This window comes from Colletotrichum siamense, assembly GCF_013390195.1.
Source record: "Colletotrichum siamense strain Cg363 chromosome Unknown KSG_Cg363_contig04, whole genome shotgun sequence".
In the NCBI taxonomy this organism is placed as follows: Eukaryota; Fungi; Ascomycota; class Sordariomycetes; order Glomerellales; family Glomerellaceae; genus Colletotrichum; species Colletotrichum siamense.
The window spans coordinates 2,746,379-2,760,958 of record NW_023501017.1 but is presented as its reverse complement, the minus strand read 5'-3'; the positions used below and the strand labels follow the sequence as shown (position 1 = coordinate 2,760,958).

General features: G+C 51.7%; 4 protein-coding genes across 4 annotated transcripts; 1 reads left to right on the top strand and 3 right to left on the bottom strand.

The window, feature by feature from the left end:
* Positions 1–2,065: 2,065 nt before the first annotated feature.
* Positions 2,066–4,586, bottom strand: TBC1D5 (TBC1 domain family member 5; the record flags this gene model as incomplete). The annotated part of the gene is made up of 6 exons (XM_036638521.1): positions 2,066–3,321; positions 3,369–3,511; positions 3,564–4,096; positions 4,153–4,314; positions 4,441–4,498; positions 4,564–4,586. 6 exons carry the CDS (start codon positions 4,584–4,586, stop codon positions 2,066–2,068), a joined length of 2,175 nt encoding a protein of 724 aa, XP_036496380.1.
* A 487-nt stretch (positions 4,587–5,073) lies between these two features.
* ADE13 (Adenylosuccinate lyase) lies at positions 5,074–7,881 on the top strand (the record flags this gene model as incomplete). Its single annotated transcript, XM_036638520.1, has 15 exons — positions 5,074–5,181; positions 5,234–5,377; positions 5,427–5,433; positions 5,493–5,558; positions 5,613–5,727; positions 5,781–5,824; positions 5,954–5,994; positions 6,042–6,346; positions 6,402–6,442; positions 6,560–6,579; positions 6,692–6,766; positions 6,816–6,869; positions 6,918–6,974; positions 7,024–7,084; positions 7,562–7,881. The coding sequence occupies 15 exons, from the start codon at positions 5,074–5,076 to the stop codon at positions 7,879–7,881; spliced, it is 1,458 nt and encodes a 485-aa protein (XP_036496381.1).
* A 608-nt stretch (positions 7,882–8,489) lies between these two features.
* On the bottom strand, positions 8,490–8,885 carry CGCS363_v006670 (uncharacterized protein; the record flags this gene model as incomplete). Its single annotated transcript, XM_036638519.1, has 1 exon — positions 8,490–8,885. The coding sequence occupies one exon, from the start codon at positions 8,883–8,885 to the stop codon at positions 8,490–8,492; it is 396 nt and encodes a 131-aa protein (XP_036496382.1).
* A 3,098-nt stretch (positions 8,886–11,983) lies between these two features.
* ppk6 (Serine/threonine-protein kinase ppk6) lies at positions 11,984–14,336 on the bottom strand (the record flags this gene model as incomplete). Its single annotated transcript, XM_036638518.1, has 2 exons — positions 11,984–12,258; positions 12,308–14,336. 2 exons carry the CDS (start codon positions 14,334–14,336, stop codon positions 11,984–11,986), a joined length of 2,304 nt encoding a protein of 767 aa, XP_036495529.1.
* Positions 14,337–14,580: the final 244 nt, after the last annotated feature.

The following is a 14,580-nucleotide window of genomic DNA, read 5'->3' as shown; positions in this document are numbered from 1 at the left end:
GGAGAGATGTGTATGTGGGATGAGTTGGCCATTGCTTGGTTTGGGGTGCAGGTTCGGACTTGATGGTGCCGGGGCGTGAAGCAGGACAGGTCTCCAGGAGATCAGGGCTGTGTGGTGAGGCCGTGAGGCTGGGCAGGCATTGGATGATGTGGGCAGCGCCTGTAGACGCACGGCGTTGGCGTTGGTGTTGGGGGAGGGGCTGACATGGCATTCTTCGGTCAGCAGGGGCGTGTGTTGGGCAAACTAGCGGCTGGACGAGAAGACAAGAGATGAGGATGAGCGATGTGTGGTGGCTTGTTTCCTCGACGCAGGAACATGGGCTTTCACCGGATGCCCTATTGTTGTCGAATATTCCAGGGGCACCATACTGGGGCAGGCAAGCTAACGAAGGGATGTGATGCAGTGGTGATGAAGAGATGAAGAATTCTGACGATGATTGCCACTGTGGGGATGCGAGGATTGGTTCTCGTGTTTGCACCTGTCATGGTGTCCAAAGGATGTTACGAACCAGACTGTCGGAACTGCCTGACCGTTGGTGGCGTCGGTTCAGAAGTGACAGACCGTTGAGAGCATGAAGGACTTGTACTGCCGGGGGCACCGAGGGGCGTGTGGCAGTTTGCAAGATGGCCAAAGCTGCTGAATTGTTTGCTTGTTTGCTTGCCTTTTTCAGCCAAGTAGATTGCTCTTGATGAAATCGGGAGGCCATGTGACGAATCCTTGGGTATGGGGTTTTCAGGGAGTTGGGGTGTGGTGCCACAGGCCAGACATAGACAGATAACTTGCCGTTGGATTGGGATGCGTTCTCTTCAAGGTGTGTGCCGCAAGTTTGTCAAGCAGCACAGAGTCAATCTTGGGGGTTGCCAAGCTTGTTAGAGTCGGGACTTCGGGTCGAGGACGACGAACCCCTGGACAGGGTGTTTTCCGAGTGTCTTTGCTGAGTTACAAGCAACCCCTGTAGTTGTAGAATTCAAATTGGGGTTGCATGGTTTGACGGATTCATGAAGAAGGGTGGATACGCTTGTTGTTGGTGACGATGAAGACGGATGGTTCTGCTGCGTGTTTGCTACCGCTGACAGGGTTGAGAGAGGTTGAATTTCTTTGGTCGTCTCCACTCGAGCAAGGGTTGTCGAGGAAGTGGTTGTTGGTTCCTGGTTGGTGATCCGGCCGCTTTGGACTGTGTGTTTTCCTTGATTAGCGTCAATGGCTTGGGCTCTCGCGTGTGGTGGCGTTGCTGAATGCGCGTTGGTGATTGTTGTCAAGCCCGCATGGAAGCATTCTCGAAGGATCAGTTGGCTTGACGATGTTGATGTCTTCAGGGCTTGTTGGATTTGGCGTGCGTGTGCGCCGTAGGACGAGGCGACACCGCCCCCGAGCCCGAGGATATGGAATCGTGGCAGTGGGCAGATCTTGTTGCTTTCGGTGTGGTGTGGAACGGGGCACGTAGGAGGCAATGCAGCTACTGTCCATTCAGATCTTGGCTGAGGGCCCAATTGATGAGATGTGGATTTCCAGAGGTCCTTTGAGGCGAATGAGAAGTGTGTCGCAACAGGGAGCACCAAGCGAGGTTTGCGCGCACAAATTGTCCACTGTTGGTTCCACGATGTGAAGTTGTCAGTAAACGGTGACGAATGTGGAACTCTGGACACTGATGCATAGGTAGCCACAGGCAACGTACCTTCCTGGCACCCGGCTCCAACAAGTTGGCTCCTACCTCGACATCGTCTGATTGTCACTAGACAGGGGAAGGAAAGATCGGCCTGGTGCCCGTCGAAATCCTGAGAGCGAGCATGGAAAGAGGCCCCGAATGCTCAGGTAGCAGAGACAGGTGAAGCACAGTATCAATATATGCGGCACAGCATCGATAGAACCTGCCATTTGTTCCAACATAATGCATTGGACCCGTAGAGCAGAGAGACGATGATCATTACCATAGCATTATGCTGTGTAGACTGCAAGCCTTCTAAGAAATAATGCAACGCGTCGTAACCTCATCATAACCATGCCGCTACAGCGTTCCGTATTGACCTCGTAATCGTTATGTGAATCTAAATCTGCAATGCGTACTTCATGCAAAAGGGGACTTCGACTTGCCCATCGGCTGTAGTCCAAAAATATCGTCCGACTTGACCGGCTTGCTCTGGTCCTCTGACTCGGCAACGACCTCGCCAAAGAGAAATGCGTTGCGCTCTCTGCTGATATTTTGAGAGGGCCGCTTCTTGTGATTACCTCCTGAAGTAGCCTTGGGTAGCTGCGGCGGCGTTGCTGAGTGCGCCGACTGGTCCGGCTCGAGCATCCAAGAGAACGAAGACTGTGCGAGAGTTGATCGTGTTGGGATGGGCGGTTGAGGCCGTTGGACCTTCGGTGAGGGAGTGCCAGATGCCGGACTCGATACCGACACTGATGGCGCCTCCGATGGCTGAGTAGGAAGGCTGTCTTCGGTGATCTCCATTGCATCAGGCTGAATCGGTTGCTTATCCGAAGATTTCGGCTCCCTGTCTTCTTGAAGCGACAAAGTTGAAATGCCATTTGCGACATTTTCAGGGGCGGGCATTCCACCAAGCACGGCGCTGTCGTCTGGTCCGATGTCCATCGGGACCTCTTCTTTGGTATCCTCGGATGTTGGGCTTGCGATACTCTCCAGATCCGGAACCTCGATAGTGGAATCCTCCAAGTACACCTTAACGAACTGGACCTTCGCGGCGGCGACTTCGACAAGTTCTAGGGTCTTAACCTTGTTATCCAGATTAGATGTAGCCAGAGATCTCAGGCTAGAAACCGTCTCGTCTAGCATGTTGGCCAATAGTCTATTTCTTCTCTCCAATGCGGCCACTGCCTGGGCCGCCGTCTCGTCGTTGAGCAGCTGCCTCGCCACACGAGGCGAGTAGCGCACGTCGTTGAGACCTTGCATGTTTCTTTTGATTTCGCCCATGGCATCCCGAACGGCCTGGTTAATGCCGAGCTTCTCGCTCCTTTCGAGCATGTTTTTGGCGGCACCTTGAAACAGAGCCTCCACACCGCCTTGCTGTTGGATAAACCTGCCTGGGGACGGTATTGGGGAGTGGGCTCCCTTGTTGCGGTGCCTGAACGAGGAGAATGCCTGACCCATCGGCGTCGATGGCCGTGAGCTACCAGCCGATGGCGTCGGTGTTGAGCTCGGCATCTTCCGCGTGTATTTCAAGATAAGTGACGCGCCACCTGACATATTAAGATGCGTTCTGAGATACACTGCATCGTCCACGAACGTGTGTGGGCCATGGGGAGCTTCAGGGGCTGGGTATTTCAAGAGCAACTGTAAACAAACAGAGTAGTCTGCTTCGAGCACTGGGGGGTGTTAATTGAGAAATCACTGCAGGTGTCAAAAGACTCACAACTCCAGCGGATCCTAATAAGCATAGCAACGCAAATAAGATCAATCAAGTTTAGCGACGGGTCGACGGCAAACATGGTATCCCAGAGTACGAGGCACTGATCAAATGGGAACTCGCGCCCAAATAGAAGGCGGATCCAACGACTGAGACCTGTGTTAGGAGGAGTGACAGAAAATTCTAGCCTGAAGCACTTACATAAGAAAGATCTGTGGCAGGATTTCAATATCTTTGAGATGGTTTGCCAGCTCAGGATCGACCTTTGCCAAGCAAACCTCGTGGATGTACTTGCTCTTCTCGACGATGGCCGAGGTTTCAGCCCGATCCTTGGAGGCGGATGCCAGTGCTGCTCTAGAAATGGAATCCTTAACTTCGTAAAACGCCTTCGCTTTCTCCATGATCTTTGAGAACATCGCAAAGGTGTCATGCTCGATGTAGGACGAATCAAGCACTGTGAGCATTGTCTCATCTGCCGTGGCACCACTCGAAGAGAGGCTTTCGCGGTCCAGCGTATCTTGGTTGACGACATATGCAATGGGCGCAAAAAGCTCATGCATGCCCTGACGGTAGCCACCGCTGTTCGGATGCAATTTGCAGTACACGAATAGCGCATCAACGATCATCGTTTGGATTCGTTCTTCATGATAAAATGGCTCGTCTGGGAGGCGACGAACGTCCTGCGCGATTTCTGCTCGAATAATCTCGTCCTGGCGAACGGTGTTCCAAGGGGACTGGGAGGGGAGGTGAGCATGTCGGCATATGATAATAATAACGCCGGGATGCTGACCTTCGGATCATCGGTCAGAGGATCAACAGCCACTTTGGCAAGCTCTTCGGGATGCTTTATGAACTTCAAGAAATGGTCGCGCTGTCGAGAGTAGTAATCACGGGATTCGGAAATGTGTTGTGCCCACTCTGCAACTTCTGCAGTCTGAAAAAGCAGGAAAGCCTGGGTGTGTGCGCTGGTCAGCTCGCAGTGGCATGAGACGACGGGCTGCACTCAGTTCACACTGACCTTCCAGCAAACAGACCTACAACCCGAGACACACGGACTCGATGAGCCATTGTATTTTACTGCGCGCTGTAAATCAGGCAGAATGCCTGCATACTTCAACGTCTCGGCCCATCGGGTCCTGTGTATTGGATTAGTCGGTGAGGATGATGTCAGGGCTGTTGTGATGATGCGACGCGCACTCACTGGGTCTCATCGAAGGCTCTCATCGTGCACTGATTACCCCCTGAACCAGGAGTTCTGTTGACTACAAGAGATGAGAAGCGATGGGACGCACATCCCAGATCAAGCTTCAGCACTCAAAGAGCTACAACGACAGGCTTCGACTGATGATGAAGTGGAATGTAGTTAGTTGGTCGATGGTGGCTGGAGAGGAACTAAACAAGAGTTGGCTGAAGCTTGGGCCAAGCCGATGTACCTTGATTCGTGCTTCCCAAGATGAGGTAAGAGGACCCGACCGGCAGGGGTCACCGGTCGGCTTGCTGAAGTGGGCTGCCGGGGCACTTGGGGTTTTCTGACCGCCTGCCGAAAACAGCACCGCGGGGTCAGTGTGGCAGATGGCGGGGTCACCTCACTGGTAACTCAGACAGCTTTTTTTTTGAACGGAAAACTTCGGGTTGACTCAAGTCTTCAATTTTGCGTCTTCACAAACTCATCTTCCAGCTTTTGAGTACAGCCGCCACAAACAAGAAAAAGATGGGCTTCGACACGTACGCAACCCCGCTCGACGGCAGATATGCCAGCCCCGAGATGAAAACGCTCTTCGGAGCGAGATCCAGACACTCGACCTGGCGCAAGTTATGGGTGGGTAGAAGTCTCTCAAATTACGGTAAATTCTGTTGACGAATTATTTAAGCTTTTCCTTGCCCAAGCCGAGAAGGAGACTGGCGTTGAGGGCATCACAGACGAGGCGTTGAAGCAGATGGAAGAGCATCTGACTGTCACGGACGAGGACTTTCAGGTGGCCGCTGTTGAGGAGAAGAGACGCCGTCACGATGTTGTATGTTATCCGAATGCCAAATCATCCGAGAGTTACTGACAATCCGTAGATGGCCCGTGAGTTCATTACGGCAGACATTTCCCAGTCTCAAGGCCATATGACTGACACGACTTAGACGTCCATGCCTTTGGGCAAGTCGCTCCTGCGGCTGCCCCAATCATCCATTACGGAGCAACTTCATGTAAACATTCTCTCACATAGCCCTCTTAAGGATATGGCTAACCAGATAAACTAGGCTATGTCACTGACAATGCCGAGTTGATTCTGATGAGAGATGCCATGGACTTGCTGCTGCCCAAGCTGGCCAAGGTGATCGACAACCTTTCTAAGTTTGCTCTCGAGCACAAGGAGTGAGGACACCGCCAGGCCCCTAATACTGGGCACCTTTTCTGATGAATCGCAGTCTCCCCACCCTCGGCTACACCCACTACCAGCCCGCCCAGCTGAGTGCGTTTATTTCCTCTTCTTGCACGCTTCAGGACAGGCTATTTTCAGATGTCCCTCAATCAATATTTGGGGGCGCATGAAAATCGTCAGCGTTGCTTAAAAACCAAAAGGCTGACCATCATCTCTTAGTCACCGTTGGCCGTCGCGCTACTCAGTGGATTCAGGACCTGGTTAGTGCCCTGCCAAAGTTGATTGCACCGTGCTGACAGTATTCTAGGCCAGGGACTTGAAGAACATTGAGACTCAGCGCAAGGAACTGCGTTTCCGTGGTGCGATGGGTACCACCGGCACTCAGGCTTCTTTCATGGAGGTCTACCACGGCGACGGAGAGAAGATTGACAAGCTGAATGAGCGCCTGTGCGAGCTGGCTGGCTTCGAAACAGGTGTCTACGACATCTCAGTCCAGACTTACAGCCGTAAGGTCGATTTGGATGTGTCCAACGCCATTGCTGGCCTTGGTGCCACCGCGATGCACATCACCAACGACCTGCGTCACCTCGCTACGCAGAAGGAGATCGAGGAGTGAGTTATCAAGATGAAGCGATCCTATTGGATAGATTTCCTAACGTTCGATTAGGCCTTTCGAGAAGGACCAGATCGGATCAAGCGCCATGGCTTGTAAGTTTCACTTCTCATCCCCGATCCAACCCCTTTTACAACAAAAAAGAGAAAACCACATACTTTCATTGTCGCAAAAGAGCCTTGATATATGAACTGAAGCTGAATTGAATATAGACAAGAGAAACCCCATGAGAGTACGTAGTTTAATTCATTTGCCTGGAATCGTCAAAAACAATTCTGAGCCGAAAACCCCTCCCCTCTCCCGCCCGCCTTCATGTCATACCAATAAATGCTAACGAGTTTTAGAGCGAGCGTATTTGCTCTTTGGGAAGGAAACTTCGTTCATTGCCCGTCAACTTCGCGGATACTTTTGCGGATCAGGTAAGCATCGAAGCATCGCTGGACTACATATTTCTGACTTACGGTGTAGTGGTTCGAACGTACCCTCGATGACTCTGCCATCAGGCGAATTGATATCCCAGAGGTTCGATCACTCACTCAGCTTTGGAACTCCTGAAACTAACAAATCCAGATGTTCCTCCTTGCCGACGCCATCCTTTTGGGACTGGACAACGTGACCTCTGGCTTGGTAAGTCTTCCCCTTCTACCATCTGAACAATTTATTCACAAAATCAAAGGTTGTCTACCCTAAGCGTATCCACGCCCGAGTGATGGACGAGCTTCCGTTCATGGCCACCGGTAAGTCTTTTCCTCATTCCATCATCCTTTGGACAGGAAAAATGGCCATACAGTCTTTTGAGGCCGTCATCTCTTGTTTTCAGCATGATCTCGCGATACGACAGTGTTCACTTAGAGCTCGCCGTGTGATTAGGATATGCAAGGCCTAACTCGACTCTGAATGCCTATGACATGAGCCGCAATAAGAAACACAAAGGTCCTGCAAAGGTCCTGCTAAAACTAGTAGAATCAGGGCCATTAGAAGGTATAACTTTGGTTCGGTTGAGTTTGTTTTCCGCTAGAAACCGCTCCGGAAACAACACGTTATCGGCAATGACGACACTTCAAACGCCAACGAAGGATCAACCTCAACCCGTCCGACTCGAACGTATATCGTTCAATGGCCCTGATTCTACCAACGCAGCTTCCATGTTACAGCCATTTTTCCTGTCCATCGGGTTCCCCAGGATCTGGGCGAGTGCTAACGTCCATCGCCAGAGAACATTATCATGAAGCTGGTGGCTAAGGGCGGCTCTCGCCAGGACGCACACGAGGAGATCCGTGTTCTGTCCCACCAGGCCAGCGACGTCGTCAAGAAGGAGGGAGGCGCCAACGACCTGATCGAGCGTATCCGGGCGACCCCGTACTTTGCGCCTGTCCACGCAGAGCTGGACAACATTTTGGACCCCGCTCTGTACACCGGACGCTCCGGAACTATCGTCGAGCGGTATGTTGGCCCTGGCGGTCCCATCCAGAAGGCTCTTGCCCCTTACGCAGACTACATCAACAAGTCTGGCACCGCGCAGCTCAGCGTTTAAGCTGTTGCTTCCTGTGGGGGACTTGATCTCCCATTAGATTGAACTGTCTCTGGGAATTTTGGAATTCGAGGGGGTTTATGCCGAGGATGGTCCACGGAAACAAAAAGGGAACTTGTATATTCCCATCAAAAAGTTACTAGATCTTGCCCGAACACTCAAAAGAAATGTTACGTCCGTCAATTGACTCTATCATAACACGCATTACTGATTGCTCCAGACTGCCATTGCCATTCTTGGGGTCGTCTTATCAAATATGCAGTCTTCTCTCAGCATCGGTTTTCATCGAGGACTGGAAGAATTGTCCCCAACCAGCTGGCCCCTGACACCGCATCATTCGGCGTACCCTGCAGTATATAGAGATACCATTACGAGATACTCACGACTCAGTACAAGAGTTAGTTGTTTATCGAATATACACGCCTTGTGTGGGAGAAACGAGGTTGCAGCCAGCGGCAGATTATGAGCGAGTTGACCTCGTCAGCTGGTCAGTCAATCCTAGATTATGTCTGGTGGCAAGCGAAACCCCAAACGCAGTCCTCAGGTTCAAAACAATAGGGAAGCCGCAGGCCAGTATATGTACAGCCCATCACGACAACCACCACATCCTCTCAAGCGTTCCAACACTCAATCTTCCCCAGCCGGTTCTTCGTAGAATCCCACCACGCCGCATGCACCATCCCCTTATTACACCCCAGCCCCACGCTGAAAGACCACTGGAGCGCCGTGGGGCCGTTGGCCTCGCACGTCGGCTTGTCAACGGAGACGACGCAGCTGCCCTTAAACTGCTTCAGCTCCTTCCAGAGCGTGCCGCAGAGCGCCGGCACGTCTTCGCCCTCGTCCATACCGCTGACCTCGATGGAATAGCGGCGGTACATGGGGATGACGAAGTTTTTGGTAATGGGAATGCCGTCTTTCCAGCGGGAGCATTTGGCAGAGGAGGCGGAGGTGAGGGATGTCAGGGTGGCGAGGAGGAGGAGGATTGCTGGGTGGAGGAGGAGCCTCATGGTGTTAGGGGAGGTATGTTGGAAACGACAGACAGATCTCGGGGCCGGGTTGATTTGAAAGATTGTGCTTTCGTCTTGTGGAGATCTTGGCAGACACGCAGTCCGAGTTCGATGAGGAAGCAGGCAAACTTCGAGTGTTCTGCGGCCTATTTGTACGCACCGCATGCCAAGTCTCTTGCAAAGGCAAACGGATTCGGGCACCGTGGGACTGCTGCTGCAACGTGGCAGCGATGAAATAAAGGTCTCAATGCCGTCCTGGTTTCTATCATTTTCCAGATCGAGAGGACGAGGGTATCACAAGTTGGTTGAGACACAGCGAAAAGGACAAAGGACGCCGAGATCGACGGTGCAAGTACGAAGCAAGGAGACCTCGGGCTGGTATGATGCATCCAAGAACTGGCTTAAAGGGCTGTCTTGGCCCTTCCCGCGTACAACCGAGCATACATGTATAAAAGCGTCCAATTGGATCAAGTTGCTGGAATCACAGGTGATGTTTATGTCATCGAGCCAGTCCTGCATTTTTGGTAAACGGAACGTTCTCGCCTACCTAGGATGCGAGACGATGCTCTCAGCTTCATTGAAGATTGCAACTTTGGGAAAGCCTCCTCACTTGCGCCCTCGCTGTCCGTCCTACTCTCTTCTGTAGTATTCGCCAGAATACTTCAATTTCGCAGCTTCTGGCTTGAGATGATGACTGCTTTCTCATAAGCGGGCGTCCTGCGGTCAAAGCCCCGTTCAATCCTACTCAAAGTCGTCAGTGCAGAGGCTTCCATCACCTCCTGGAGTTCAAAGGATTCAATGTGCCCAGAGACCTTTTCGACATACTCAACTACGGATTGTATAGAAAGTCTGATCTACCAGGTTTTGCGGACGATAAGCTGGCATATCGTAGAAATGCGTCGGTGGTTCAGCCGCCGCGTCACCAGCACAAGCATGTGCTCTCTTTCAGCCATATTTAGAGCTTCACAGTATCACCTTGAAGAGATATACCCTATAAATATGCTTTTAAGGGTGGAAGGGATCAATTTTGCGCAGGACATGACTGCGTGAGAGCCCACTTTTCTTGAACATTTAACCTAACATGTATTGTTAACCCCTCTGAAGCGGTCTGCATCTCTTCAATACTAAGAACTATCATATTATCGCGTCATCCCTTCCTTCTTGTAGAGTATCTCCATCTCTTTTAGAGTCATCATTCAAGTATAAACAGGAACTAAACCTCGAGGCAGCTTACTATACGCCCATATGGATAGTTAGCTCTATAATGCACTTCTCTTCTTGAAACACTGCCAGAGTGAGCTCTCGCTAATACTATCATCAGTAGCAATACCATGGGCTCCCATTGCTTGTCAGTATTGGCCATGTTTTAAGTAACGGTATTTATTTAATATGCATAATGAACGTAACGGCAAGCATTGCGAAGCGTGAAGCTATCGGAGGAGACCATTGCCCGCACCACCACGTTCGCGGACGCGGACCACTGCTACATGTATCGTGCGCCAATCACACAATATTTTTTTTCCTTCCCGAGAAAACAGAAAACCATGTGCAAACCAGAGAAGATGGCTAGAAATGAGGCACTGGTCCTTGGGGCGATACACGATGTCTTTGTTCCCTACGGCCCCCGATGTAAGTCCATTAGAGTCTTGCGCTGGCATATTACAACGTCTCACGGCCTGCCTCTCATCACCTCTGTTACAATCTCCAGAGTATTAATTACGTAAATAATCTGCTAGCTGTAAGCTTTTGTGAGCTGGCGAGATTCCTTTCCACAAAGACAGCTATTCAACATGCTTGTACACTGCAAACACTTCTGTTCATTCAAAAAGATGTTTCTACATTCACTCGACCCATCTCATTGCGGCCCAAGGGAAGGAAAGTTCCGAGGAGATTGTGCGTATCTGAACGATTATACGATTGTTTGAGTGCTTAAAGGTTCCTCTCATAGCTGCTCACGAACCATATTACCTGACATCAGCATCCCCGCCAGAGGCATCAATTTAAAAAGGCTTCTTGTAGGATAGACTATTGATCTCCTCAAGCAACCAATAATTCAGGTGTATTCCTGGCATACAAATGATTAGCACCTTGATATCAACACTGAAGAGTGCGTGCCTTAGGATGCAGCCTCACCCAAGGCATGAGGTCCAGTCCAAAACAAGCCCCTCCTCTCCGTCACCCGCATCTCCACCATATTCAAAGACGTATAAATAACTGACAAGCACTAATTTACAAACCTCAAATAACACAGACCCCTTCTCTTGCCTCTCCCCTAGCATGCCCAGCTCAGAGTACCACCCAGCATCCAAGCCTTCATAGGAAAGGGCACAAACATTGGTCGCCCTCCTTCCCCATCTCCCCATCTTTGCACCGCGCAGTTTTCGATTTCCACCCTGCTGCTTCGACGTCTTTATAACCTGGCTGTGACCTATGGCGCACACTCACAACGCACAAAAGGTGCAAAGGCCGGAGGCGTTTCTGATCGGACCAAAAGTCCTTTCATCTCAACATTGCATCCAGAGGGCCGGAACCCTTCCCGGGACCGGAGCGGGGCTCCAATGACCCCGGACTCGGCTTCGAAGCCGAAGGCCCACAGTCCTTCAGACCCATGTCCAACGAGCATCGTCAACACGACCAGAACAAAGTTTTCAGAAAAATATATTCCATATTTTATGTTCCCTACAAGCTACGCCGGCCCCCCCACCATCCCGTTTGCCAAAGTTGTGATTCTTTCTATCAAGTGTCTTGTCTTCGCTGAAATGCCACCTAGCTCCATGCAAACACAGTACAAAGTGCACCCCGATTGTCCGTCTCTCCCGAGTCTCGTCGTTTTCCTCCGCCGGCCATCACGCCGTACATCCCTTGACCCCTCTTCCATCCCGAATTCATCACATTCAAACGAAGGAAAAGAAAAGAAAAAAGTCTCTTGCTTGCGTCAAATGGCTCTCTCTAAGCACAACCGGCCGGTCTGGTGAACCCGGCCGTGCTGTTCAAGATTGCTCTTGGGTATCTTGACCAAATTGTTTCATGCCCTCCGCAGGCCTATACCATTCACCCCCACTCCTCATTCCATCGTCAACCATAAACCATCGAGTCAGTTACTCGGCGTCAACTTCCCGGCACCAGGGATGGGCGAGTACTTGGTTGATGTCGTATCGCGCCTCCACATCCCGGTTTAGCATGCACCGCACCAGGTCTATGCTCTCGTCGCTCATCGTCCACGGCACGCGGAGGTCGCGATCCATGATTTCGTCGATGCTGTAAAACGGATTCTCCTTGTAGATGATCGTATACAGCAGAATTCCCAGTGCCCATACATCTTGTTCCTTGCCGCCGTATGGCTTGCCCGCGAGGACTTCCGGCGCAGCGTAATCTATGTTTGCGTTAGTACATCCACGAGAAATAGATCTGACTGCTCTTACCAATCGTGCCCACGAACACGTCAAAGGGCCCGTTCTTGATATACGCCGCACTCCCAAAGTCAATCAGCTTGATGTTGCCCTCGCCGTCCAAAATGACGTTCTCGTCCTTGATATCTCTGTGTACTACCAGCGCCTTCGTGTGAAGATGGCCAATAGCCTTTGCGACCTGAACGAACATGCTGCGGCACTCGGCCTCTTCCATGTTGCTGCGAAGCTCGATGTAATCGAAGAGATCCATTCCCGGCAGACCATGCGGAGCCATCTCGATGTAGTAGTTGACATCGTCCTCGAAGAAGTCCTCCATGTCGACAATGTTCGGATGTTTGAGATCGGGCCGTCGCAGGTAGTCAAGAACGTGAATTTCCAAAGGCACTGTGCCCAGCTTGCGATCTCTCGTCCACGTATCCACGAGAATGCGCCGCTTGGTGACGTATTTCAAAACTACCTTCTTTTGTGTCGTTTTGTACTTCGCCAGCTTGACTTGACCATATGCACCCTGTCCCATGTCCTCGATGATCTGGAAATCATCAATTGTCTTCTTGTGAGAGGGCTCGACGACTTGCGGGACGGACGGCTTCTCTTGCTGCTTCTTTTCCGGGGATCGATGTGCACCAGTCAGCTTCGCGGCCGCCGTCATTGCGACTTCCTTGAGCTGCTTGGTGATGGCGGAAGCAGTTGACGGTTCCTTCGACTTGGGCTCGTCGGAATCCGAACTAATCTCGAGTGGCGTGTGTGCGGGCGTCTGTCCGGGCGACGGCTGATGTAAGGGAGTTGTCGTTCCAGAGGCTGATGCCGACGTCACGCCGAGAGTTGATCTGCTGGCGTGCATGTGCCTGGAGTAGGTAATCCAAAGGGCGAACACGACCTCCGAATGAGTAATGGCGAATGTGTCGTCTTGCTGATCTCCGCCCTTATCTTCATCCTCATCCTCAATCACCGTCTCCTGGATCACCGTGGATTGCTTTGCACTTCTGACAACTCTCATTTGGACGTCGATCTTGAGTTCAGAACCGTCCCTATGTTTTCCCGGCAACCCATCCGGGCGCAAAAACGTTGCGGCAGCATCTGGGCGGTTTTCTCGCAGGCCCAAAATGGCCGATGCCCGTCGGAAGCTGTGCTCAGGTACAACAATCCCATCTTGGAGCTCAACGCCATCTTCCTCCGTCAGAATATGGAGTATCTTTTGAAAATTCGGAATGAGCGAGTCAATGGGCATGCCGTCGGGCTTTTCGAACCCAAACAGAGCTCCGCAGAACACGGAATTCGAGCTTTGAATTTTGAGGTTCTCTGGGTCAACGACGATGATCCCTGCAATGTGCGGGAAGCTCGAGACTCTCAGCTCAGTCTTGCCGCGTACCTGCTCAACCGTACAAGGAATGTTGACTTTGGCCGGGTTTGGACATGTGAAAAACTTGCGCCTCGCAATCTGGGCAAAGTCAACCTCACCAGTGCGAGGGTCAATGCCTTGGCGGGGAATGCGCGGGATCAGCTTGCCGACGTCCACCCCAGGCCTGAGGGACTCATAGCCCCATATCGGTGCCGTAGCACCCGAAATCTTCTGAACGATACCTTCGTCGTCGAGCTCGATATTGGCCACGTCTTCATGGATTTCCTCGAGGACCCAGATCAAACCAACCCGCTTCTCCTTTACCCACAAACTTGCGGAGCCCGTCGCACCGTTTCGCTTTTGGATTGGAACCACGTCACCACACAGCAAAACACCTCTGGATCTACTGCTCTGATGCCGTGAGCTTCCTCTGAGTTTTGGCGGATTAGGATCTCCGCTGTGAACGGTTTGTGCCTTGCGTTGAACGGTTTTCGGGGGCTGCGATCTTGAATTGGGCTTGCTCAGCAATTGGGCCGTTATGCCGCCGCGGCCACCCAGTAGTGATGTTGAAGATGCCGGTGGAGGAGAAGGTACTGGAACATCTTCAGCCTCGTGGTTTAGGCTCTCTTCGGGCTCCATTTGCAGCAATTTCTTCTCCAACCAAGCTCTTCTCTCTTCTTGGACGACTTCCAGAATACCCATTTTCCTGACTTCAGCTTTTGTGACTCCGAAAACCAGGCAAGCTAGATCGTTGGCGGCGATGATTGTCCATGGAGGTTTGGACTCTGTCGTGAAAATTGCTTGTGCTGCAGGAACCCATCTTGTCGAATGCCCATGTACAGCCGGACCTAAGGCGCTTGGCATATTGCCTGCAGATAGAGGGTGAGCTGTCGTCGGGGATGCGAGTGCTTCGTGAGCCGCTAGGTATGGCTGCGCCATTGTCTCT